At 47.5% G+C, this 25,287-nt stretch overlaps 2 protein-coding genes across 36 annotated transcripts in view; both read left to right on the top strand.

The window, feature by feature from the left end:
• The window catches only part of EP400 (E1A binding protein p400), a 103,960-nt gene extending 82,568 nt beyond the window's left edge, over window positions 1–21,392 (top strand). For 8 of the 27 annotated variants that reach the window (XM_087880301.1, XM_087880298.1, XM_087880294.1 and 5 more), the window contains 15 exons: window positions 235–270; window positions 2,007–2,143; window positions 3,256–3,312; window positions 4,407–4,485; window positions 5,152–5,379; window positions 6,535–6,580; window positions 6,724–6,857; window positions 8,351–8,558; window positions 10,161–10,348; window positions 11,278–11,487; window positions 12,658–12,847; window positions 13,108–13,244; window positions 13,890–14,036; window positions 15,567–15,644; window positions 18,463–20,606. In XM_087880301.1, coding sequence (XP_087736427.1) covers window positions 235–270; window positions 2,007–2,143; window positions 3,256–3,312; window positions 4,407–4,485; window positions 5,152–5,379; window positions 6,535–6,580; window positions 6,724–6,857; window positions 8,351–8,558; window positions 10,161–10,348; window positions 11,278–11,487; window positions 12,658–12,847; window positions 13,108–13,244; window positions 13,890–14,036; window positions 15,567–15,644; window positions 18,463–18,732 — 2,145 coding nt within the window. In that variant the 3' untranslated portion in view covers window positions 18,733–20,606. Of the gene's footprint in view, window positions 1–234; window positions 271–2,006; window positions 2,144–3,255; window positions 3,313–4,406; window positions 4,486–5,151; window positions 5,380–6,534; window positions 6,581–6,723; window positions 6,858–8,350; window positions 8,559–10,160; window positions 10,349–11,277; window positions 11,488–12,657; window positions 12,848–13,107; window positions 13,245–13,889; window positions 14,037–15,566; window positions 15,645–18,462 lie in introns of all 27 variants that reach the window. The other 19 variants (XM_087880297.1, XM_087880291.1, XM_087880296.1 and 16 more) reach the window with 14 other exon arrangements.
• A 2,524-nt stretch (window positions 21,393–23,916) lies between these two features.
• NOC4L (nucleolar complex associated 4 homolog) overlaps window positions 23,917–25,287 on the top strand; it is a 73,852-nt gene continuing 72,481 nt past the window's right edge. For 6 of the 9 annotated variants that reach the window (XR_015730272.1, XR_015730271.1, XR_015730273.1 and 3 more), the window contains exon 1: window positions 24,135–24,361. Coding sequence is in view for 2 of the 9 variants with exons in the window: in XM_060683835.2 (XP_060539818.2) it covers window positions 24,245–24,361 (117 nt within the window). In the remaining 7 variants the exon portion in view is untranslated. Of the gene's footprint in view, window positions 24,362–25,287 lie in introns of all 9 variants that reach the window. The other 3 variants (XR_015730276.1, XM_087880277.1, XM_060683835.2) reach the window with 2 other exon arrangements.

Below are 25,287 nucleotides of genomic sequence, written 5' to 3'. Positions count from 1 at the left end.
CTCATGGTTTAGTCTGGTTTCCTCCCCTTCTCCTTTCTTTCTTTCTTTCTTTCTTTCTTTCTTTCTTTCTTTCTTTCTTTCTTTCTTTCTTTCTTTCTTTCTTTCTTTCTTTCTTTCTTTCTTTTTCTTTTTTTTTTAATTTTTGGGTTTGAATTAATAAAAGTTTGGCTACTAGCTGGGATTTTTTTTCTTTTCGTTTTTTACTTTTCATTTTGAAATCTGATTGCTTTGCAGAACTTTAATGAATTAATTCCTGCAACAGCCCCTCAGGTAATGTATCACCTCCTCTCCACCTCCATCTCCCACCCCCACCCCCTTCAAATTAACCCCTGCAGAAATTGAGCAGTACAATATAGCTATATTGTTAGGAGATGTCATGGTCCTTTTGAGTGGTTCTGTGCCAATTGGATTACACACACACACATACCACGAACACACATGCACACACACACACCTCAACGAGGGGGCAAAACTCTGGAGCCCTCTTTCTGATATCACAAATATTAAGCCTTTGTGAGCTTGCAAATGAACGTGGTATGCAACTCGATTAGGAGACCCAACGTTTCAAGAAAAAGCTGCACATCTCTACGTGTGTGTGTTTGTCTATGCACGCGCGGCCAAGTTCTTTTGGCCGGCTTGATTTGGACTTTACGGGGTCGCCACAGATCCGAGCCCTGTGGGTTTGTCGGTTGTGGTTTTTCGGCTTAGCCCGATGGCGTTCAACAGGACGTTGTGGCTGGTTCAGCAAACGACCGTATTTTTCGGAGTATGAGACGCATATTCTCCCCCCCCCCAAAAGAGGGTAAAAATTCGGAGGCGTCTTATACACTGAATGTAGCCCCGCCCACCCAGCGTCCCCCACTCTTTGGCCTCTGCCTCCCAGCAATTTACCTCCTTGCAGCAAACAGCAAGCAGCCCGTTTCAGTTTCAGCTTCAGCACAGCCTGATTAGCACAAGCAGCTGATGGTCGGTTGGATCGGCCTCCCGACCATCAGCTGTTTCAGGCTGCAGGGTTATTGCCCTGCCATTGCCTATTGTCGCCTCCATGTGCCCCATTTTCAGCCTCCGCTGTTTGCTGCAAGGAGGCAAATTGCTGGGAGGCAGAGGCAGATTTTTTTTTCTTGTGCTAATCAGGCTGTGCTGAAACTGAAACTGAAACAGGCTGTTTGCTGCAAGGAGACAAATTGCTGGGAGGCAGAGATAGACTTTTTTTTCTTGTTTTCCTACCCAAAAAAGGTAGGTGTATCTTATAGTCCGGAGCGTCTTACACTCCAAAAAATACAGTATGTTTAAAACAATTGGAGTTTTCTTGTGATGGGGAAAACCAGCCTACGCTTATGGTCAAAGAGAACCTGCTCCTGTGACAGCCCTGAAGGCTGTATTGGAACTCGCTTCTCAAAAATGCTGATGCTACAACCAGCCATGTTTAGTTCTGAAAATCAAAAAACAGGATAGGCAACGGAGAGATCAATCAAGAATTCATTCACTTCTTTCAATTCATTATCTGTTCTCAGCGTTTGTATTAGTTAGTCTTGCCTGACTATTCTAGACAGTCTCCTCTGTTTGAGATGGACTCTGTAGTCCGATATTTCTCAACCTGCACGACTTTAATAGATGGTAGCCTTCAACACCCGGAATTCTCCAACTGGCCATCCTGGCTGGCTGGAGAATTCTGGAAGTTGAAGTCCACCCCCTCTGAAAGTTAGCCAGGTTTTGAAACATCAGCTTAAAAGCCTTGGTTAAACCAACCCACTAAGATCCAACAACCATAGAGTCTTGTTATCTAGAGAAGCCAGACCCTAGGGAACTCTGGGGGTTGAAGTCTATTCTTTGGAAAGTTGGCTAGGTTGAGAAACATTGCTATAATCTGTCATCATTGGAGAATGCCAGATTAGGGAAGATTGCTGCGTTGAAACTCCCACATGAGTCGGTGCGTAGACCAATGCCTCCTTGCTTCTTTCCACGTTGCTCCATATATGAAGTTTGTCACCTTTGCTCACCTTTAGACAAAGAACAGTCGCCCGCTCCGGACCAACCAGCTGTACGCCCAGGATGAAGGTGCGTCGCACACCCATCTCTACACAAACCATTTCGAGATCATGAAATTGATTGCTGGGAAGAGGAGTCCACCCATCAAACCCCTGTAAGTTCATAAAAGAACCATTGGGGGAGAAAATGAGTCCTTTCCATACTTAATAGGCCTGAATCCAGTTGGCGGTCCCCAGATGTGATATTGATAAAGGAGAGCCAGGTGTAGTAGGGAAGGTCTTAACTTAGAAACCAGGAGACCGGGAGTTCTAGTCCTGCTTAAGGCATGAAAATTTGGCTGGGTGACTTTGGGTCAATTACCAGGAAACTGTGAGTCCTAGTCCCATTTTAGGCATAAAAGCCAGCTGAGCAACTTCAGGTAAAAGACCAGGAAACGGTGAGTTATAGTTCCACCTTAGGAGAACGGGAGTTCTAGTCCTGCTTAAGGCATGAAAGTTTGGCTGGGTGACTTTGGGTCAATTACCAGGAAACTGAGTCCTAGTCCCGTTTTAGCATAAAAGCCAGCTGAGTGTCTTCAGGTAAATGACCAGGAGATGGTGAGTTATAGTTCCACCTTAGGAGACGGGGAGTTCTAGTCCTACTTAAGGCATGAAAGTTTGGCTGGGTGACTTTGGGTCAATTACCAGGAAACTGTGAGTCCTAGTCCCATTTTAGGCATAAAAGCCAGCTGAGTGTCTTCAGGTAAATGACCAGGAGACGGCGAGTTATAGTTCCGCCTTAGACATGAAAGCAACTAGCTTACTTTCAGCCACTCACCAGGAGACAGTGAATTCTAGACTTTCATGCTTTAGGCATGAAAGCCAGCTGGGTGCCTTTGGGCCAGTCCCTCTCTCTCTCTCATCCAAGTCCACCTCACAGTTAGGTTGTGGGGAAAATAGGAGGAGGAGGAAGTATTGGGTATGTTCGCCACCTTGTGTTACTTTTAAAGTAGTAAGGGCAGGATAAAAAAATCTAACGAACGAGCTGAAAGTACAGTCTCGTGTTAAATAATAGAAGTTTGCACTTCAGAAAAGTGTAAAGAATGTGTTATGAACAAAAGGTGTGCCTGGATATGCCCTTTCTGGTGTCCATTTGAGCTGCTGTTTTGTGCGCCTAAACCAATTCCTTCATTTCGAATTTTGGATTCGCATCTAATGACACGTGGCAATTTTTAAATTGCATGGCTTTCTAGCAAACACCTATCTTTTTTTATTATTATTATTTCAGGCTTGGCATGAATCCTTTCCAGAAAAACCCTAAACACACTTCAGTCCTTGCAGAAAGGTAAGAACTGGCAAGAGAAAGTGGAAAAGACGTATGATCTAGAGGGTGTGAGTCACCAAATCTGGCAACTTTACGACTTGTGGACTTCAACTCCCAGAATTTCTCAGCCAGCCATGCAGAATTCTGGGAGTTGAAGTCCACAAGTCATACAGTTGACAAGTTTGGAGACCCCCCCTTGATCTAGAGTTCAGGGTATTTGCTCCAACACTGTTTTATGTTACTGATGTGTTTACATGCGTTTGTACATAATCCAGCACTGAAATCATCAGGGTTTCATTTAACTGCCTTGTGCCTTTTTCCCCCCTTTCAGAATATCTAACTTGGTTCACTTTGATCTATCAATCAATCAATCATTCGTTCATTTACTCATTTGCTCATTCATCACATTTCTGTGCCCTGTTTCCTCCAAAATAAGACATCCCCTGATAATAAGCCCAATCGGGCTTTTGAGTGCATGTCAATAAGGCCAAGCGCTTATTTCAGGGTTCAAAAAAATACCAGACAGGGTCTTATTTTGGGGAAAACACGGTATCTATCTATCTATCTATCTATCTATCTATCTATCTATCTATCTATCTATCTATCTATCTATCTATCTATCTATCTATCTATCTATCTATTATCTATTATCTATCATCTATCTATCATCTATATCTATCATCTAGCTAGCTATCTACCTACCTACCTATTATCTATCTATCTATCTATCTATCTATCTATCTATCTATCATCTATCTATCTATCTATCTATCTATCTATCTATCTATCTATCTATCTATCTATTATCTATCATCTATCTATCATCTATATCTATCATCTAGCTAGCTATCTACCTACCTACCTACCTATCATCTATCTATCTATCTACCTACCTACCTACCTACCTACCGGTATCTACCCTGTTTCCCCCAAAATAAGACATCCCCTGATAATAAGTCCAATCGGGCTTTTGAGTGCATGGCAATAAGGCCAAGTGCTTATTTCAGGGTTCAAAAAAATACAAGACAGGGTCTTATTTTCGGGGAAACACGGTACCTCCTATTTGACCTAAGTTTCTTTACTTATTACCCTATCTATTTTTCCTCTAATTCTAGTGGCATCAACTATGATAAACCGCTGCCTCCAATTCAAGTTGCATCTCTCCGAGCGGAGCGCATCGCAAAGGAAAAGAAGGTAGGTTGAAAGAGAAAGAAAGAAAGAGAGAGACAGAGAGGGAAGGAGAGAGAGGGAGAAAGGAGAAACAGAGAGAAAGTAAGAAAAGAGCCTTGGTAGTACAGTGGTCTAAAGCATCCTGTTATTAAGACCAGCTGCCTGCAATTACTGCAGGTTCGAATCTCGCCAAGGCTCAAGGTTGACTCAGCCTTCCATCCTTTCTAAGGTAGGTAAATTGAGGACCCAGTTTGTGGGGGCAATAAGCTGACTTTGTATAAAATATACAAAAGGATGAAGGCTATTGCTTAGCACATTGTAAGCCGCCCTGAGTCTCCGGAGAAGGGCGGCATATAAATCAAATTAAAAAAAAAAAAGAATGAATGAAAAAGGAGAGAGAAAGTAAGAATGAATGAAAAAGAAGGAGAGCGAAAGAAAGAAAGAAAGAAAGTGTTTTTGTGTTTTTAATTCTTGGGCCTATTTGCTGATCATGCTAAGTTGTAAGGCTGCCTTAGGGAGAAATACTGGGTGACTTTGAGCCGGTCGCCAGGAGACAGTGAGGTCTAGTTCCACTTTAGGCATGAAAGCCGGATAGATGACTTTGGGCCAGTCATTTTCTCTCAGCCCAGCCCACCTCACCCCAAGGGAAGAGCCCTGCTGCCAATTCTTTGGCTCTCTTCTTCTTTCCAGGCTCTGGCAGAACAGCAGCGAGCTCAGCAACAAGCCGCCCCACAACAACAGCAGCAGCAGCAACAACAACAACAGCAGCAGCAACAACAGCAGGCCGGGCAGCAAACAGCTCAGCCCTTGGCAGGGCAACAAGCACAAACTCAGACCCAGGTGCAAGGCCAGGGCATCCAGCAGCCTCAAGGTGGGCTGCAGACGGCCGCGACCACGGTGGCAAACACAGCTGTGTTGGTAAGACCCGCTGGCCGGGGTGGGAAAAAGGAAAAGCTCTCTGTAAAGGCAACCAAATAGGACCACAAGGCAGAAACTGGATTTTATGCGTGGCTTTGGAACAATTCCTTTCTCTTGGTTACCTCTCAGAGTTAGGAGAGATGAGGATTCGTGCTAAATAGTGTACTGGTGGGGCGGTTCCCTACAAACCAGGAGACGGTGAGTTCTAGCCCTGCCTTAGGCGTGAAAGCCAGCTCGGTCATTTTGGGCCAATCAGCAAGAGACTGTGAGTTATGGTCCCCCTTCAGGCTTGAAAGCTGTCCCGGTGACATTGGGCCAATCACCAGGAGACTGGGAGTTCTAGTCCCACCTTAGGCGTGAAAGCCAGCTCGGTCACAGATTGTTGGGGGAAAGAGGCTGACTCTGTAAACCGCTTAGAGAGGGCTGGAAAGCACTGTGAAGCGGTATAGAAGTCTAAGGGCTATGGCTCTTCCTTTCCTCTCCCTCCTTCCCTCCCTCCCTCCCTCCTGCCTGCCTGCCTGCCTGCAAAGTAGTTGAATGTAGTATTGAAGGCTAATTCTGCTGACTGCCAGCTGCCAGCAGTTCAAGTCTCACCAGGCTCAAGGTTGACTTAGCCTTCTGTCCTTTCACGGTGGGTAAAATGAGAACCCGAATTGTTGGGGGCAAGAGGCTGACTCTGTAAACAGCTTAGAGAGGGCTGGAAAGCACTGTGAATCTGTATATAAGTTTAAGGGCTATTGCTCTTCCTCTCCTCTCCTCTCCTCTCCTCTCCTCTCCTCTCCTCTCCTCTCCCCTCCCCTCCCCTCCCCTCCCCTCCTCTCCTCTCCCTTCCTTCCTTCCTTCCCAGTGCTTAGAATGCAATATTGCAGACTATTTCTGCTGGCTGCCTGCAATTTGGCAGTTTGAATCTCACCAGGCTCAAGGTTGACTCAGCCTTCCATCCTTCCGAGGTCGGTAAAATGAGGACCCAGATTGTTGGGGGCAAGAGGCTGACTCTATAAAACCACTTGGAGAGGGGCTGTAAAAGCGCCGTGAAGCGCTATATAAGTCTAAGGGCCATTGCTATATTAATGCTGGAAAACATCTGGAGGGGATCTGGAGGACCTCTCCCTGGTTCCTCCTACCAATGTCAGTGCCTTCTCTCTCTCTCTCCAGGCTGGCACCATGAAACCCACCGTGACCGGGGCCAACATACAAACAGGTATATCTGGCCAGTCCTTGCAAAGGGGAAAGCGGCAGAATAAATGTTCCCGCCCTCTCCCACCCCACACACCATACCCTTCCCTCCTCCCCCCGCCATTTCTGCTCCACCTGCAACCCGAGTGACCTCCCCTTTCCTTCCAGCCACTGTGAGCGTCAACACCATCACTGGGGTCCCCGCAACTACTTTTCAACCCATCAACAAGAGGTTGGCTTCACCCATTATACCCGGGACGCTGGCGGTGAGTGGCCGTTCCTCGGAGCAGAAAACTAAGACGGTGAATTTTGCAAAAAATAAAATAAAATAATGGCTACCTAGTATTAAAATGGGGTGGGGTGGGGTGGGGTGGTGGGACAGCTTTTGGAGAAGAATAGGTAGGATTGGAGGTATTGGGGTTCATCGCACAGGCCTCCAGCTGTTCAGACTGGGTCTGTTTGGCATTTTTGACCACCTATCGAGTCCTTCCCAAGGACCTGGGATAGGCAGATGTGGATGTGTTAAAGGTATCATCAGTGCCTTTGTTAATGTCAGTGTCGCCGCCTTCTTTCTTTCTTTCTTTCTTTCTTTCTTTCTTTCTTTCTTTCTTTCTTTCTTTCTTTCTTTCTTTCTTTCTTTCTTTCTTTCTCTCTCTCTCTCTCTCTCTCTCTCTCTCTCTCTCTCTCTCTCTCTCTCTCTTTCTTTCTTTCTTCCTTCCTTCCTTCCTTTCTTCCTTTCTTTCTTTCTTTCTTTTCTTCCTTTCTTCTTCTTTTTCTTCTTCTTCTCCGCCTCCTCCTTCTTCTTCCTCCCTCCCTCCTCCTTCCTTTTCTTCCTCCTCCTCCTTCTCCTTCCTCCTCGTCTTTAAAATTTCTCCTGATGATACGGTGCGAACCGGACTTCTATCTCGGCTTTCTCTAAATGGCTCCGTCCTAGATATTCTCATTTGGTCTGTGCAGTTCGCATGAGCAAAACCGTACTTGCAACAGGGAGAGAAAATTATGGTCTTCGCAGAGAAATACAGTTTTCTTAAAAGCTTCATGATATTCATTCCTTTTGAGAGCAGAAAGTGGTCTCTATCTAAAAGGCCGTTGATTTTTATTTGTTGATTCTGCTGGACTGTACTTTGGGGGGTGGGGGGGTGAAATATGAGGTTAAAAGAATGTTTGCTGAGTATTGAAACGTCAAGAAAGTAGATGTTCTAATTTTGAGTTAGAAATGGGCTTTGATAAAGATATTTTTTTTCCTCTTCCTTCTCCTCTTCCTCTTCCTCCTCCCACCTCCTCCTCTTCCTTCCTCCTCCTCCTTCTTCTCCCTCTCCTCCTCCTTTCTTCTTCCTCTTCTTCTTCCCCTTCTTCCTTTTCTGCTGCTGCTGCTGCTGCTTCTCCTCCTCCTTACTACTACTACTACTACTACTACTGTGATAATACGAACCTCTATTTAAGTAACTTGAAAGTGGTTTGGCTGCATTGATCTAAAGATGTTTCCTATTAAATTATTATTATTCTGGACCAACATTCTGTCCTTCTAAGATTGGCATCCTTCCGTTACAAACCATGATGCGTTGTGTCTTAACGAGGGACCGTGTCGCCCCCTTTGGACGAAGTGGGGCCAAATTGTTACAGATGTGGCTGAAGACACTTGAGAGAGACAGGAAAGATTCAAAGGAAAAAAATTAGCTCCGAATGCGGATTTTTCAGCCTGCCAACCGGCATCGCAGCTCTCACAAGTCCGGTCCAGCGTGGCGAATTTAAACCGCAAATCCTAAAACCTTCCGATTTTTCTCCTTCCTTTTAGACCTCGGGAGCAGGAACTACCACCGCTCAGGTGGTCCATTCCCAGCAGAGAGCCACCGGCACGTCAGCCACCTCCACGGAACTGGTCACCCTCACGTCTACGCCCGGAGTTCGAGCGGTCACTTCGGTGACTGCCTCAGCTGTGGTGACCACGAACCTGACTCCAGTCCAGACTCAGCCGAGGTCTTTGGTCACCCAGGTGACGCCAGGTAAAACCTGTGGGGGGGCTGCATCCTTGAGAGTAGCGTTTTCCAACCTCAGCTGCTTTTTTCAGAAGGGTGGACTTCCAGCTCCCAGCATTCCCTAGCTGGCCAGAGAATGCTGGGAGTTGAAGTAACGTGGTCAGTGCTAGTCAGCAGCAGACTCATCCCCCCACGTTTCTATGGGCACCCCAAAATACACAAACCTCCATCCCTTGTATCATTAGCACTAATGATGTTACCTAGTTTGGATAATGAGACATTTAATATATTGATATCTGTCTGTCTGTCTGTCTGTCTGTCTGTCTGTCTGTCTGTCTGTCTGTCTATATCTAATCGGCAAAACCCTAAATCAAAGTTGCATTTTTCCCCCCACCTCAAAAGTGGTTTCCAAGCAGAAACAAAATCAATTGTGTTCAATTTAGCTATCTCTGCCATCTTATTTTTCCCTTCTTAATAGCAATAGCAGTTAGACTTATATACCGCTTCTCACTGCTTTCCAGCCCTCTTTAAGCGGTTTACAGAGTCAGCCTCTTGCCCCCAACAATTTGAGTTCTCATTTTACACACCGTGAAAAGACGGAAGTCTAAGTCAACCTTGAGCCTGGTGAGACTTGAACTGCTGGCAGCTGGCAGTCAGCAGAATTAGCCTACAATACTGCATTCAACCACTTTGCAGGCAGGCAGGCAGGCAGGCAGGCAGGAAGGAAGGAAGGAGGGAGGGAGGGAAGGAGGGAGAGGAAAGGAAGAGCCATAGCCCTTAGACTTATATACCGCTTCACAGTGCTTTCCAGCCCTCTCTAAGCGATTTACAGAGTCAGCCTCTGGCCCCCAACAATCTGAGTCCTCATTTTACCCACCTTGGAAGGATAGAAGGCTGAGTCAACCTTGAGTTGGTCAGGATTGAACTGCTGGCAATCAGCAGAGTTAGCCTGCAATGCTGCATTTTAACCACTATGTACAATGGATGGATGGATGGATGGATGGAAGGAAGGAAGGAAGGAAGGAAGGAAGGAAGGAAGGAAGGAAGGAAGGAAGGACAATAGCAATAGCATTTAGACTTATATACCACTTCAAAGTTCTTTCCAGCCCTCTCTAAGTGGTTTATAGAGTCGGCCTCTTGCCCCCAACAATCTGGGTCCTCATTTTACCCACCTCGGAAGAATGGAAGGCTGAGTCAACCTTGAGCCCTGTGAGGATTGAACTGCTGGCAATCAGCAGAGTTAGTCTGCAATGCTGCATTTTAACCACTATGTACAATGGATGGATGGATGGATGGATGGATGGATGGATGGATGGATGGATGGATGGATGGAAGGAAGGAAGGAAGGAAGGAAAAAAGAGCAGTAGCACTTAGACTTCTATACTGCTTCAAAGTGCTTTCCAGCCCTCTCTAAGCGGTTTTACAGAGTCAGCCTCTTGCCCCCAACAATCTGGGTCCTCATTTTATCCACCTCGGAAGGATGGAAGGCTGAGTCAACCTTGAACCTGATGAGATTCGAAATGCCAAATTGCAGGCAGTCGGCAGGCAGCAGAAGCTGCTTTGCAGTACTGCACTCTAACCACTGCGCCACCGCAGCTCATGATTCTTTTTCTTTTTTTCCCCCTCCAGCTGCTGCAGCCAGCGTGCAACTCTCCGGAAAGACCATCAATCCAAATAACTTACAACTCCTACGGCAACAGCAGCAGCAGCAGCAACAACAGCAGCAGGCCACAGGACAGGTCCAAGTTCCCCAGATCCAAAGCCCAGGCCAGATGCCATCGCAACCCCAGATTAAGACTGTTGGCAAGATCTCCCAGGTGAGGAAGAGGAGGGTCTCTGCCTCTGTGGTTCAGAAGCTGGGCGATCCTTCCCTCTCTCCCACTGCTTCGGCTTCCAAAGAAAGCCACTTTTCCCAGGGCTTCCTCTTCCCAGCTCAGGGAAGCTAGGGGTGAAATCCAGCAGGTTTTGACAGGTTCCGGAGAACCGGTAGTGGAAATTTTGTGTAGTTCGGAGAACCGGCAAATACAACTCTGGCTGACCCCAGAGTGGTGTGGGAATGGAGATTTTGCAGTAACCTTCCCCTGGAGTGGGGTGGGAATGGAGATTTTGCAGTATCCTTCCCCTGGAGTAGGGTGGGAATGGAGATTTTGCGGTATCCTTCCCCTGGAGTGGGGTGGGAATGGAGATTTTGCGGTATCCTTCCCCTGGAGTGGGCAGGGAATGGAGACATTGCAGTATCCTTCCCCTGGAGTGGGCAGGGAATGGAGATTTTGCAGTATCGTTCCCCTGGAGTGGGCAGGGAATGGAGACATTGCAGTATCCTTCCCCTGGAGTGGGCAGGGAATGGAGATTTTGCAGTATCGTTTCCCTGGAGTGGGGTGGGAATGAAGATTTTGCAGTATCCTTCCCCTGGAGTGGGGAGGGAACGGGGATTTTGCAATATCCTTCCCCCAGGAGTGGGGTGGGAATGAAGATTTTGCAGTATCCTTCCCCTGGAGTGGGGAGGGAATGGGGATTTTGCAGTATCCTTCCCCTGGAGTGGGGCAGGGAATGGAGACATTGCAGTATCCTTCCCCTGGAGTGGGCAGGGAATGGATATTTTGCAGTATCCTTCCCCTGCCACGCCCACCAAGCCACGCCCACAGAACTGGTAGTTAAAAAAAAAAATAGAATTCCACCACTGAGGGAAAACCCTACAAGAAGTTGCAATTTACCTTCTTTGGGGGCTTCGGCTTCCACCCACCAGGAGCAGCTCATTAAGTTCCAGAAGCAGAAGATGCAAGCAATGCAACAACAAACCTCCCAGCCACAGGGAGCCCCCGGTGCGCAACAACAACAGACAGCCCAGGTCCAGGTGCAACAACAACAGACGCAGCAGCTCACGGCGGTAGCCGCCTCCAGGCCAAGCGCAGTCCTGGCTGGCACCACGGTCACCGGCCTCCAAGTAGCCCGGTTGGTGAGTGACCTCCTTCACCTTCCCAGGGTGGTCCAGCGTTTCGCTGGGTCTCAGAGGGCAGACCGTTCTCCCTAAAGTGTCTCTCCTTTTGTTCACTCATCTCATTAAGATTCTTAGAATTTTATTGAGGGTTGCATCAGGGCTGTGATTGACCTCAAGAGGGGGGGGGGCAGGTGGGCATTGCCAACCGGGTGGGTGTGGCCAACTGGGTGGCCGTGGCCAGCTTGAAGCCACTCAATGGGCGTGGCTGACTGGGTGGGCATGGCCAGCTTGAAGCCAATCAATGGGCGTAGCTGACTGGGTGGGTGTGGCCATCTTGAAGCTACTCAATAGGTGTAGCTGACAGGTGGACGTGGCCAGCTTGATGCCACTCCCCAAACTGCTGGCATGTTTCCTCTTAGCGGTTGTGATCAGTCCTAAACAAACATATTTTATTAGAACAGCTGAGAATTACTTCATTCTCAGCTTAGTCCAAATTAATTCCAAAACAAATCCTTTGTAAACACTCCTTCGGCCTTATCACCAACCTTTGCCTTCTTTTGGCACCCTGCCAGAGGCTTTTCTTGGCAAAAGTTCAGAAGCAAGAGATGCTGACAAGAAGCAAATGTAGCAATGTTACTTTCCTTCAAAGAGCCCAAGAGCCCTTGCTGGTCTGTTTTAAGCCTTCTGGGAGGGGCCAGTCATCTCCTGGCCTTACTCCTGAGTCGTCCTTTTTGCTTTAGCTGCTCTTGCCTTCCGGCAGCTCTGCGCATGCATGCACTAGGAACAGACTCCTCCTGTTCCTCTGCCTCTCTGCTATCCGACTCTGGAGGCTCCTGGGGTCCGCACATCGCTCCCAGATGGCCCTGGCCCCATCTCTGCCTCCGACGCAGAGCCCTCATCCAGGCCTTCCCCAGACTCCAGGATTGGCCCATGGTCCTCCCCAGCCTCCTCACTGTTCAGCTCCACAGGCTGCTGGCGGACCACAACACTAGCATTGGGTAGACTGGTCCGAAGCCACCTTGGCCGACCCCTTACATTTTCCAGGACGGTTCGCGGGCCAGATCCAACCACATTGCAGGCCAGATCCAGGCCCCGGGCCTTGCGTTTGACACGCCTGGACTAGACAGCCCCAGTTGCCCCGCCTCTTGCTTTGCACCTGTCCAATCATCCCGCTTCCTTCCTGCTTAGACGCGTGTAGCTGCTTCTCAGCTCCAAGCCCAAAGCCAGATCCCAGGTCAGACGCCTCAAGCAGCCCAAGTGGCTTTGACCAAGCCGCCCGTGATGTCCGTCCCGGTGGTGTCGTCGGCAGGGGTGACCGCCCTCCCCGTTACCGTCTCCGGAATCAGCGTGGCGATTGGGCAGCCGCAGAAAGCAGCAGGTAATTGGGTCGGAAAGGATTTGGATGGAAAATGGGGCCGAGGTGTTTTTTTTTCGTTTAGCTGAATCGTTTGTTCATCCAATTTTTGTAGCCGCCCAGTCAATGAATCAATGAGCGGCTTGCCACTCAAAAAAAATAAAATAAAAAAAGATGGACAGGTAATCCTCCACTTACAACCATTTGTTTAGTGACCGTTCGAAGTTAAAAGAGCCCTGAAAAAAGTGGCTTGTTTTGACATCTCTTCTTTGCATCCTGAGCAGGAGGGCAGGCAGTGATGGCTCAGCCGCTCCACGTCCAACAGTTTCTGAAGGTGAAACAAGCTCAGCACCACCAGGCGGCCCAGCAGAAGGTCATCCAGCCACAGGTGGCCCAAGGACAGGCAGGTGTTCAACAGAAGGTCAGTCTCCCTCCTCCTCCTCCTCCTCCTCAAACACCTTTTCCTTCCAGCACTGATAATGTTACCTAGTTGGGTAATGAAATGTCTGCAAGAAAATCTGCAAGACTCTAGACCAGGAGTGGGCAAATGTGGCTCTTTTACAACCTGTGTGTCAGGTTTCGATGCTATCTCAAAATAAATGAATTTCCAAACTGCCGATCTTTGAGGAAATTTTCTCTTTCTTGAGCATAGTGATCTGCCCCTGGCTCTTTCGCAGTCAGCACTGACCGTTGCCCCCCAAGCCCTCCCTTTCCAATCCCCAATTCTCTGCGTCTCATTGGCTATCTTCCAAGCCACTCTCCTCATCCCATCTCCATCAGATCACAGGAATCTGTCCCCCCCTCCTCCCATCTCCGAGGAGACAGAAACGTCAAAGGAATTAAGTAGGCAAAAGTTCAAGCTTCTCCTCTCCTTTTCATATGTCAGCGCTGGAACGCTGACACTGTGGACTTCAACTCCCAGAATTCCTGAGACAGCCAAGCTGGCTCAGAAATTCTGGGAGTTGAAGTCCACAGGTTGTAAAAGAGCCACATTTGCCCATCCCTGGTCTAGAGTGACACCCATCATAACCCTCCGTTCCTGGATGGTCACCGGATCAATTCCCAGCAGGTCACGGTCCAGACCCAGCAGCCAGCGTCTCAGCAGCAGAAAGTCTACGCCACCCAGCCGGCCATCAAAGCCCAATTCCTACCGACGCCGATTTCTCAGCCCCAGAAGTCAGGGGGTGCGCAGCAGGTCCAGACCCAAATACAGGTAAAGAGGCACCCCAGCTTCATTTCATTCCTCGGGGGTGGGTGGGTGGGTGGGAAGGAGAAGGAAACCGCGGAAAACTTCCGCTTGGATTCTTCGCTGCTTTCTCAACATTTCCATCCAACCCCCAAGCGCATACAAGGCAGCCTTTCAACGGCACTTTGGCTCGCAATTATGGTTGTTAAGTTGTGACGGTTGCCAAGCAGGTCATTGTGTGTAAATGCCCACTGTGTGTAAATGCCCCCCCCCCTTTTTTGGGGGACAGTTGTAATGTGAACGGCGCAGTCATTTTGCGAAGCCATTATTTGCTACGTGGGATTTTTTTAAAAAAAACTGGAAAGCAGAATCAAATACTGATTACCCTAAAAAAAAGTCATCAGTTGAGGCAGTGGTGGAATTCAATTTTTTTTTTTACTACCGGTTCTGTGGGCGTGGCTTGGTGGGCACCGCAGGGGAAGGATACTGCAAAATCTCCATTCCCACCCCACTCCTGGGGGAAGGATACTGCAAAATCCCCATTCCTGGGGGAAGGATACTGCAAAGTCTCCATTCCCTTCCTCATTCCTGGGGGAAAGATACTGCAAAATCCCATTCCCTCCCCACTCCAGGGAAAGGATACTGCAAAATCTCCATTCCCTTCCTCATTCCTGGGGGAAAGATACTGCAAAATCTCCATTCCCACCGCACTCCAGGGGAAGGATACTGCAAAATCCCCATTCCCTCCCCACTCCAGGGGAAGGATACTGCAAAATCTCCATTCCCTTCCTCATTCCTGGGGGAAAGATACTGCAAAATCTCCATTCCTACCGCACTCCAGGGGAAGGATACTGCAAAATCTCCATTCCCACACCACTCCAGGGGAAGGATACTGCAAAATCCCCATTCCCTCCCCACTCCTGGGGGAAGGATACTGCAAAATCTCCATTCCCACCCCATTCCTGGGGGAAGGATACCCCAAAATCTTCATTCCCTTCCCCACTCTGGGGCCAGCCAGAGGTGGTATTTGCCGGTTCTCCAAACTACTCAAAAGTTCCGCTAGCGGTTCTCCAGAACCTGTCAGAACCTGTTGGATTTCACCCCTGAATTGAGGTCACGTGACCTCAATTCAGCTGAAAACCTCAATTCAGCTCAAACAGCTGAAAACACCGGTCAGTTGCCTAAGCGCCCAAAATGTGGTCACATGGCTCTTTTGGGGGAAAGAGAGGGTGGCCATCGGAACTTCAGATCTGGGTCGTAAGTCCCTTTTTCAGGGGCCGCTGTAACTTTGAATGGGCACTAAACAACCAGTCGTAAATCAAGGACTACCTGTAAGAACCCATTGGCCAGGTTTGCACATAAAACTGATGGAAGACAAGGTCTCTGGTCTTTGTAATAAACATTGGCTTGGCTTGGCTTGGCTTGGCTTGACTTGACTTGACTTGACTTGACTTGACTTGACTTGACTTGACGGAAGACAAATCCACCTGCTGTATGTTGTTGAATTGCGCGCCCTCCAACCCCGCTCTCACACATCCTAATATCTTGTTCTTAAAGGTGGCCAAGATCCCACAGGTGGTCTCCCAACAAACAGCGGTGGCTAACATCCAGCAGGTGGTTTCGGTTTCCCAACAGGTAAGGTTTTCAAGAACCTGTTGCCTCTTCCAGGTGTGCCCTGCCTGGAAGCGGCTTCCTCACAGAAGGCAGCTGGATCTCGAAGCTTAGTGTGATGGCAGTCTCATCTTTCTCAGAAAGGCGTTAAAATTGCCCCTCATTGAACCAACAGCTCCAGGCAAATCTATTTTCGGGCTGTTGGTCAGAGCTCCGTGCTTGGCAACTTGGTTGCAAACATTTCATCACAGTGGCGCAGTGGTTAGAGTGCAGTACTGCAGGCTACTTCTGCTGACTGCCGGCTGCCTGCAATTTGGCATTTCGAATCTCAGCAGGCTCAAGGTTGACTCAGCCTTCCGTCCTTCCGAGGTGGGTAAAACGAGGACCCAGATTGTTGGAGGCAAGAGGCTGACTCTGAAACCGCTTAGAGAGGGCTGGAAAGCACTGTGAAGCAGTATAGAAGTGCTATTGCTATTGTCCTTCCTCCCTCCCTCCCTCCCTTCCCAGTGGTTAGAATGCAGTATTGCAGGCTAACTCTGCCCATTGCCAGCAGTTCAATCCTAACCAGCTCAAGGTTGACTCAGCCTTCTGAGATCAGTAAAATATAAGAGCCAGATTGTTGGGGGCAATAGATTGACTCTGTAATCCGCTTAGAGAGGGCTGCAAAGCACTGTGAAGCGGTATAGAAGTTAAGTGCTATTGCTATTGCTCTTCCTTTCCTTCCTTCCTTCCTTCCTTCCTTCCTTCCTTCCTCCCTCCCTCCCTCCCTCCCTCCCTCCCTTCTATGGCGTGCAGTGTTAGAATGCAGAATTGCAGGCTAACTCTGCCCACTGCCAGCAGTTCGATCCTGACTGGCTCAAGGTTGATTCAGCCTTTCCATCCTTCTGAGGTCTGTAAAATGAGGACCCAGATTGTTGGGGGCAACAGGCTGACTCTGCAAACCGCTTAGAGTGGGTTGCAAAGCACTGTGAAGCATTATATAAATCTTAAGTGCTATTGCTATTCAAGGAGACATCATCAGTGCGTTTTGAGTTGTTTTCCTGCACAGAGTCACTGCACTGACAGACGAGCACAACTCAAAGGCGCGCCGACGATGTCTCCTCAAACGGTGACGAAACGTTTGCAACCAAATTGCCAAGCTCGGAGCTCAGACCAACAGCCCAACTACCAACCCGAGCAACTGATATTCAAATACATTTCAAATCTATGTTCATCCGATCCACTGTCGATGGAAATCTTGCAGTCCTCCAGATGTTGCTTTGAAGCAACTCCTAGTTGTCCATCCACGTGGAACCCTGCTGGTAGGCCTGCAGGATTTACTGGTCGGCTTCTCCTTGCAAAGCCATTTTCAACACACAATGAAAAGGTAGAGAGAAGATAGAGAGGGGAACTTGAAATTTGCAAAAAGAGGAAACAAAAAGCAAGTCCACTGGGATTTTTTTAAAAGGGGGAGATTCAACCTAGAACTAAGGAGAAATTTTCTGACAGTGAGAACAATTCATCAGTGGAACAACTTGCCTCCAGAAGTTGTGAATGCTCCAACACTGGAAGCTTTTAAGAAGATGTTGGACAACCATTTGTCTGGGATATTATAATAGCACTAGCCCTTAGACTTATATACCGCTTTGTAGTGCTTTATAGCCCTCTCTAAGCAGTTTACAAAGTCAGCCTATTGCCCCCAACAATCTGGGTCCTCATTTTATCCACTTCGGAAGGATGGAAGGCTGAGTCAACCTGTAATGCCTCCTGCTTGAGAAGGGGGTTGAACTAGAAGACCTCCAAGTTCCCCTTCCAACTCTGTCATTCGTGTTTAAAAGCCAAGCATCTGTTCCTCAAGAATGCCACAACTTTACGCCCCAATGCCTTTGCTGAAACCGAAACACACCCCAAGTATCTACATTTAGGCAAGAAAAACAAAATAGGTGGCACCTCGCTCAATAGCAGTAACTGTGAGAGGGATCTTGGGAGTCCTAGTGGACAATCACTTAAATATGAACCAGTCGTGTGCTGCAGCCTCCAAAAAAGCCAACACAGTTCGAGGCTGCATCAACAGAGGGATAGAATCAAGATCATGTGAAGGGTTAATACCACTTTATAAGGCCTTGGTAAGGCCACGCTTGGAATCCTGCATCCAGTTTTGGTCACCAGGATGTAAAAAAGATGTGGAGACTCTAGAAAAAGTGCAAAGAAGAGCAACCAGGATGATTAGGGGGCTGGAGGCTAAAACATATGAAGAACAGTTGCAGGAACCGTTTAATGAAAAGAAGGACTAGGGGAGACATGATAGCAGTGTTCCAATATCTCAGGGGCTGCCCCAAAGAAGAGGGAGTCAAGCTATTCTCCAAAGCACCTGAAGGCAGGACAAGAAGCAATGAATGGAAACGAATCAAGGAGAGAAGCAACCTAGAACTAAGGAGGAATTTCCTGACAGTGAGAACAATTAACCAGTGGAACAACTTGCCTCCAGAAGTTGTGAATGGCTCCAACACTGGAAGTTTTTAAGAAGATGTTGGACAACCATTTGTCTGAAGTACTGTAGGGTTTCCTGCCTAAGCAGGGGGTTGGACTAGGTCCCTTTCCAACACTGTTATCCTATTTCTTCTATTTACCTTAGCTTGTAGGGAAATGAAGCCTCCCCCTGTACCCACAGTAACAGAGTTGGAAGGGACCTTGGAGGTCATCTAGTCCAACCCCCTTGCTCACGCAGGAGACCTGTACTAAGGATTCGAACCGCCGAACTGCCGACCTTTCTGATCGACCAGCTCAGCGTCTTAGCCACTTGAGCCAGGTTGCCTTCCCTGACTTCTCTTTGCTTTCTCCCTCCCTCCCCCCCCCCCACCAGGTTCAAGCTCAGCCCCAAACGGTCACCTTGTCTCAGACCACAGCGGGGCAACACCAAGTCCAGGTCATCCCAGCCACCACCGCCACGGCTCAAGTCGTCCCCCAGAAACTGATCCAACAGCAAGTGGTAACCACCGCCTCCCCGCAGATCCAAGCCTCGGTCGTGCCGAACCCTGCCCAGGCGCCCGCCCCGCCCGACGGGCAGAGTCAGCCAACGAAAGTGCAAATGAGGGCGCCTGTCCGGTTAAAGGCTCCGAACAAACCCAGCTGAGTCCTTCACCTTTTCATGGCGGCAAGCCAGGGGGGGAGAGAGAGAGAGAGGGAGAAGGAGAGAGAGAGAGGGAGAAGGAGAGAGAGAGAGAGCTCTCTAGGTGGCCTCCCATCCAGCGAGATCGGAAATCAGGCGTCTCTCCTGCGAAACTTCCAGGGCTGTTTTCTCCCTGCTCTCCTCCAGACGTCTCTGCTTCCCGGACAGATTCGTGGAAAGATTTTGAAATGCAACTCCCGAGGAAATGCCATTTTTTTCCCCGAACTCCTCCGTTAGCCCGACCGCTCACCGAGACGCTTACTGCCCTTTCGGTGGAAACCCCAAAGTTGCTTCTCCAGTTGTTGTGTGGGTAGCAACGCCGGTCGTTATCGTCACCCCTGTCCGATGGGGAAAATCTTTGTGGGGTGCAAAGCCGGACATTGTCCGGGCCTCGCTTATCCAAGGGGGGAGGTGGGGGGTGGGTGGGTAGGACAGAAAGTTTTGTCCAAAGCAGGGGATCTCCAACCTTGGCGACTTTTAAGCCTGGTGGACTTCAACTCCCAGAATTCCCTGGGGAATTCTGGGAGTTGAAGTCCTCCAGGCTTAAAAGTCGCCAAGGTTGGAGACCTCCTGGTCCAAAGCACTCCCTGCTCCGTTGAGCTGACAAATGTGAAGATTTTGTAAGTATCTGTAATTATGCATCATATTTCAGTCACCGGGGTTTTTTTTTGGGTGGGGTGGGGTGGGGAGAGGTTTGAGCCTTTTTTAAACAAACAAACAAACAAACATTAACTTGTGGCACGTTGGTTTGTGGGGGTGGGTGGGGTGTCAGGCGTTTTGCTTACTGTTTTGCTTAATTCGGTCTTTGTGCTTGTTGCGTATGTGTGTGCGTGCGTTCTTTCCTTCTTTTGTACAGAGAAACTCTTCGTTTTAAGCTTCTGCTTTTCCCTTTTTCACGGTTTCAGATATTCAGTGTGCTAACACGTAATTGGTTGGTTGGTTGGTTGGTCGGTCTTTTTTTTTTTTAAAAAAAGGTATTAATATTATGTGACAGTAAGTGTATTTCATCGTCGCCCACCATTCTCAGCCCCTTTTTCATGGGTGGAAGAAGAAAAAAAAACAAACAAAAAAACATGTTTTATTGCTCGTCCAATGTTCTGTTCTTGTGGGGTTTTTTTATTTTAGTGGGGCTTCCACGCTGAAGGAAATTTAACTTACAAGTTTCCAGCATTGGTTTTGGCCCTTTTCGCTTTGCGGTCTTGTTTTAAAAGTTCAGCTGTGTTTCCATTTCAGAGGGATAGAGGAGAGACATTCAGGCAACTTATTATTATTATTTTTTCTATCAACACCAAAACAACAGAGGTATTTTTCAGACCTTCGGTTGTTTGAAACAAACCTTTTCTTCCTTTTTTTTTCTTTTTTCTTTTCTTTTCGTTCTTTTTCTTTCTTTCTCTTTCTTTCTTTCTTTCTTTCTTTCTTTCTCCTTTCTTCTAATTCTTCTAATTCTTCTTCCTCCTCCTCCTCCCCCTTCCTCCTCCTCCTTCTTTTCTTCTCCTCCTCCTCTACCTCCTCTTCCTCCTCCCACTCCTTTTTCCTCCTCCTCCTCCTCCTCCTTTTCTCCTCCTCCTCCCATACTAACTTATATACTGGCACTCATGCCAAACTTCCGGACAATACAGATATCTGTCCTACCTCCAGATGTTCCCAAGTTGAGATCAGTGCTGGCCACCTAACTTCGTCATCTCCGCTCTTTCGAACAAGCACAATTTCTTACCCCTTTTGTTGTTGCCTTTTTGCTCTTCTAAACGCCGTATCCTTTCTATTTTGGAGCCTCTTTTTTTTTTTTTTTCAAAAAAAAAAGGTATGCTTTTTAAAATTAAAAAATAAATAAATAAAAACCTTTCTACATAAAGGAAGGTAGACATCGTTGAAGTTCTTTTACCCCAAAATCTATTTCATACCATAGACTTGTATTTTATCAGTTAAGTTTCTGAGAAGGAGCCGTTAGGGAGTGATATAATTCATTTGAAAAAAACCAAGATATTTGGGGGGAGTTGTTTGGCCTCAAGTACCCCTACAAGAGTGGGATCTTGGCAAATTAGGGCCCCCACCTTAAAGAGTCCTCTCGCTCTCCTTCCCACCTTCCATGCAAATCTACCAGTCAAAACTAATTTTGCTCCCCAAATATGCTAAAATCTTACGTCTGTACACAAGGCTATAAATCCCTCTTCCTTAATCTCAGCAACCATAAGCGGGGTTGGACTTCAACTCCCAGAATTCCCCAGCCAACCGGCTGCGAAATTGTGGGAGTTAGAAGTTCAACCCCGCTTAATGTTACTGAGGTTAAAGGGAACACCGCTGTAAAATGAACTCTGTACGCATAAAGTAACATCACCAATTTCAATTTCACTGTGCTGGCTTTCGAGTATGTCTGATTTCAACGGAAAAAAACGTGCACGATTTCCGTGTCTTGATTTTTCACGGGGAAAAAAAAAATGCCAATTCGGTGGTTCCACATTTCTGATTGCCCCTTCCTTCCTTTCTCCCCTTGGTAAAACTGACTTGTAAATTACCTTTATGAAGATAAAAATAATTTGTACTTTTGGCTGTAGGATTGGAAGGATTTGTGTTGTATCTTACCTGAAAGTGTATTAAAAGTGTACATTTTTATAACATTCTTGTAACTGTGCGTACCTGAAGTGTGTTTTGTCTCATCTGGCCTCCCCCACTCTGACATTTAGGGAGATGGGAGCCTAAAATCTTGGAAGTTTTTTTTAATAAATCAGCCGTGCCGATCAAAACAGGTCTGTTCTTGCCACCTTATCATCCTCACAATGTAAATTTTTTAATTGTGTTGAAACTTTTCCAGCTTTGCAGACTTAAGAGGGAAAAAAAAAACACTCCCCAACTGCATATTCCCATATTTCCCCATCAGCCTTCATCATCATCATCATCTAAAGGTAAAGGTTCCCCTAGCACATATGTGCTAGTTGTTCCTGACTCTAGGGGGCGGTGCTCATCTCCGTTTCAAAGCTGAAGAGCCAGTGCTGTCCGAAGACGTCTCCGTGGTCATGTGGCCGGCATGACTCAACGCCAAAGGCGCACAGAACACTGTTCCCTTCCCACCAAACGGGGTCCCTATTCTTCTACTTGCATTTTTTTACGTGGTTTCGAACTGCTAGGTTGGCAGAAGCTGGGACAAGTCACGGGAGCTCACCCCGTTAGGATTCGAACCGCTGAACTGCCGACTTTTTGATTGACAAGCTCAGCATCTTAGCCACTGAGCCACCGCATCCCAATCATCATCATCTAAAGACTCGTTATCCCTTGTGGGGTGGAGTCCGGGCAACTGAATGGAGCTGAGTGTTTACTGGCCGGATGCCTTTCCTGTCGCCAATGCGGAATTTTGTTCGGCAGATATATTCTCATCGTGCCCAGAGAAAGAAATATCTGCCTCTATCTAGGATCGAACTCACAGCCTCCTGATTGTGAGGCGAGAGCTTCACCTCTAGGCCACCAGTACCACTCTATTTCCCCATCAGCCTTGAAGGAAGTTTAAAGAGAAGAATTTTAAAAATGCAGGTAGTCCTCAACTTACAACCACAACTGAGCCCAGAATTTATGTTGCTAAATTGATAAATTACGTTAGGTGAGTTGAGTTTTGCCCTAGTTTACGACTTTTCTTGCCACCGTTGTTAAGTGAATCATCGCAGTTGTTAAATTAGTAACACTGTTGTTAAGCGAATCTGGTTTCCCCATTGTCGGAAGGTCGCAAAAGGGGGATTACCAGACCCCAGGGCACCGCAAAGGTCATCAATACAAATAGCCAGTTGCCAAGCATCTGAGTTTGGCTCCTGTGACGGTCCTAAGTGTGAAAAAATGAAAGATGCTGCCATGGTCATAAGTGTGAAAAACGGTCATATGTTCCATCTTTTCAGCGCCGTTGTAAGTTCAAACGGTGGCTAAACTTTGAACTGTTGTAAGTCGAGGACTACCTCATTCCATGTTTCCCCATCAGCCTTGGGGGAATGTTTAAACAGAAGAATTTTTTAAAAATACATATTTCGTTTCCTCTGTTCCAGTTTGGTTTGTATCCGTTCTTATTGTAGAATGGAATGGAATGGAATGGAATGGAATGGAATAGAATTAGAATAGAATAGAATAGAATAGAATAGAATAGAATAGAATAGAATAGAATAGAATAGAATAAGAAAGCAGAATGGTATGGAATAGAATAGAATAGAATAGAAAATGGAATGGATTATAATAGAATGGATTATAATAGAATAGAATGGATTAGAATAGAACAGAACAGAATAGAATAGAATAGAAAATGGAATGGATTAGAATAGAATAGAATAGGATAGGATAGGATAGGATAGGATAGGATAGAATAGAATTCTTGATTGGCCAAGTGTGATTGGACACACAAGGAATTTGTCTTGGTGCATATGCTCTCAGTGTACATAAAAAGACAAGATACATTCGTCAAGAATCATAAGGTGCAACACTTAATGATAGTCATAGGGTACAAATATGCAATCAAATCATACTAGGAAACGATCAATATAAATCGTAAGGATACAAGCAACAAAGTTACAGTCATGCAGTCATAAGTGGGAGGAGATGGGTGATAGAAATGATGAGAAGATTAATAGTAGTGCAGACTTAGTGAATAGTTTGATGGTGATGAGGGAATTATTTGCTTAGCAGAGTGATGGCATTCAGGGAAAAAACTGTCTTTGTCTGGTGTGCAGAGCCCTATAGCGTCGTTTTGAGGGTAGGAGTTGAAACAATTTATGTCCAGGATTCGAGGGGTCTGTAGATATTTTCACAGTCCTCTTTTTGACTCGTGCAGGATACAGGTCCTCCATGGAAGGCAGGTTGGTAGCCATGGTTTTTTTCTGCAGTTCTAATGATCCTCTGAAGTCTGGGTCTCTCTTGTTGGGTTGCAGAGCCAAACCAGACAGTTATGGAGGTGCAGATGACAGACTCAGTAGTTCCTCTGTAGAACTGGATCAGCAGATCTTTGGGCAGTTTAAGCTTCCTGAGTTGGTGCAGAAAGAACATTCTCTGTTGTGCTTTTTTTTTTGATGATGTTTTAATAAATAGTTTTAATAATATATAGTTGGGGGGGGGAGTGACCAGGGGGAGCAATAGGCGATGCCCCTTTAGGAAGGACTGATTTTTGTTTTTTGTTTTGCCCAGCCAGATGTGCTAAATTCCCACGCCCGGCGCTTCCCAGATGTGCTACATTCCCACGCTCCCAATATTCCTCCCCTCCCCTCGGGTCTTTTCCCGAGCCCCACATAACTCACCCAAAGCCCCCCATCCCCAAAGCCTCACTCCCCCCCCCCGACCTCCAAGGCATTGATTTGCACGGGCGCCCGGGAGCGCTGGGTTGCAACTCCTTGGCAACGCCGGGGAGGAGGAGGAGGAGGAGCCGGTGGGCAAGGCGGCGCCTGGCGGGGCTTCCTTCCGCGCACGTGGGGCAGCAGCCGCGGTCCGGCGGAGGGAAGCTCTGGAGCTCGGGGCCATGGCGGAGGCTGCGGGCCGAGAAGAAGCCGAAATGCGGCTGGCCGCTTGCTTGGAGGAGGCGCTGGGCAGCCGCCGGTGCGCCAACCGCGTCTTCGAGATCCTGGAGCTTTTGCAGGTGGGCGCAGAGCAGCGCGGCGGGGAAGGGCAGGAGCCTCGGGCCCTTGGAAGGTTGTGTGGTTGTGTGTGTGTTGTATGCACGTCCGATAGTCTCGGGCCCTTGGAAAGTTGTGTGTGTGTGCGTCTGTTGTATGGACATGCAATAGTCCCGGGCCCTTGGAAGGTTGTGTGTCTATCTGTGTCTGTGTGTGTGTTGTATGCATGTGCAATAGTCTCGGGCCCTTGGAAAGTTGTGTGTTTGTGTGTGTGTGTGTTGTATGCACATGCAATAGTCCCGGGCCCTTGGAAGGATTTGTGTGTGTGTCTGTGTGTGTGTTGTATGCACGTGCAATAGTCCCGGGCACTTGGAAAGTTGTGTGTGTGTGTGTTGTATGGACATGCAATAGTCCCGGGCCCTTGGAAGGTTTTGTGTGTGTGTCTGTGTGTGTGTTGTATGCACGTGCAATAGTCCCGGGCACTTGGAAAGTTGTGTGTGTGTGTGTTGTATGGACATGCAATAGTCCCGGGCCCTTGGAAGGTTTTGTGTGTGTGTCTGTGTGTGTGTTGTATGCACGTGCAATAGTCCCGGGCACTTGGAAAGTTGTGTGTGTGTTGTATGGACATGCAATAGTCCCGGGCCCTTGGAAGGTTTTGTGTGTGTGTCTGTGTGTGTGTTGTATGCACGTGCAATAGTCTCGGGCCCTTGGAAAGTTGTGTGTGTGTGTGTGTTGTATGGACATGCAATAGTCCCGGGCCCTTGGAAGGTTGTGTGTGTGTCTGTGTGTGTGTTGTATGCATGTGCAATAGGGGTGGGCTGGCCTAACACTTTTTAAAATGTTTTTAATTGTTTGTTATAGTTTTTAATCATGGGGCCAAATTTATATATATCTTTTTAATTGCATTTTAATGTTTATAGTTTATGCTTTTACTTGGCTGTTCACTGCC

The sequence above is a fragment of the Pantherophis guttatus genome, chromosome 17, assembly GCF_059756535.1.
Source record: "Pantherophis guttatus breed Tessera chromosome 17, ASM5975653v1, whole genome shotgun sequence".
NCBI lineage: Eukaryota > Metazoa > Chordata > Lepidosauria > Squamata > Colubridae > Pantherophis > Pantherophis guttatus.
The sequence above is the reverse complement of the archived record's forward strand: the minus strand, read 5'-3'. Positions and strand labels throughout refer to the sequence as shown.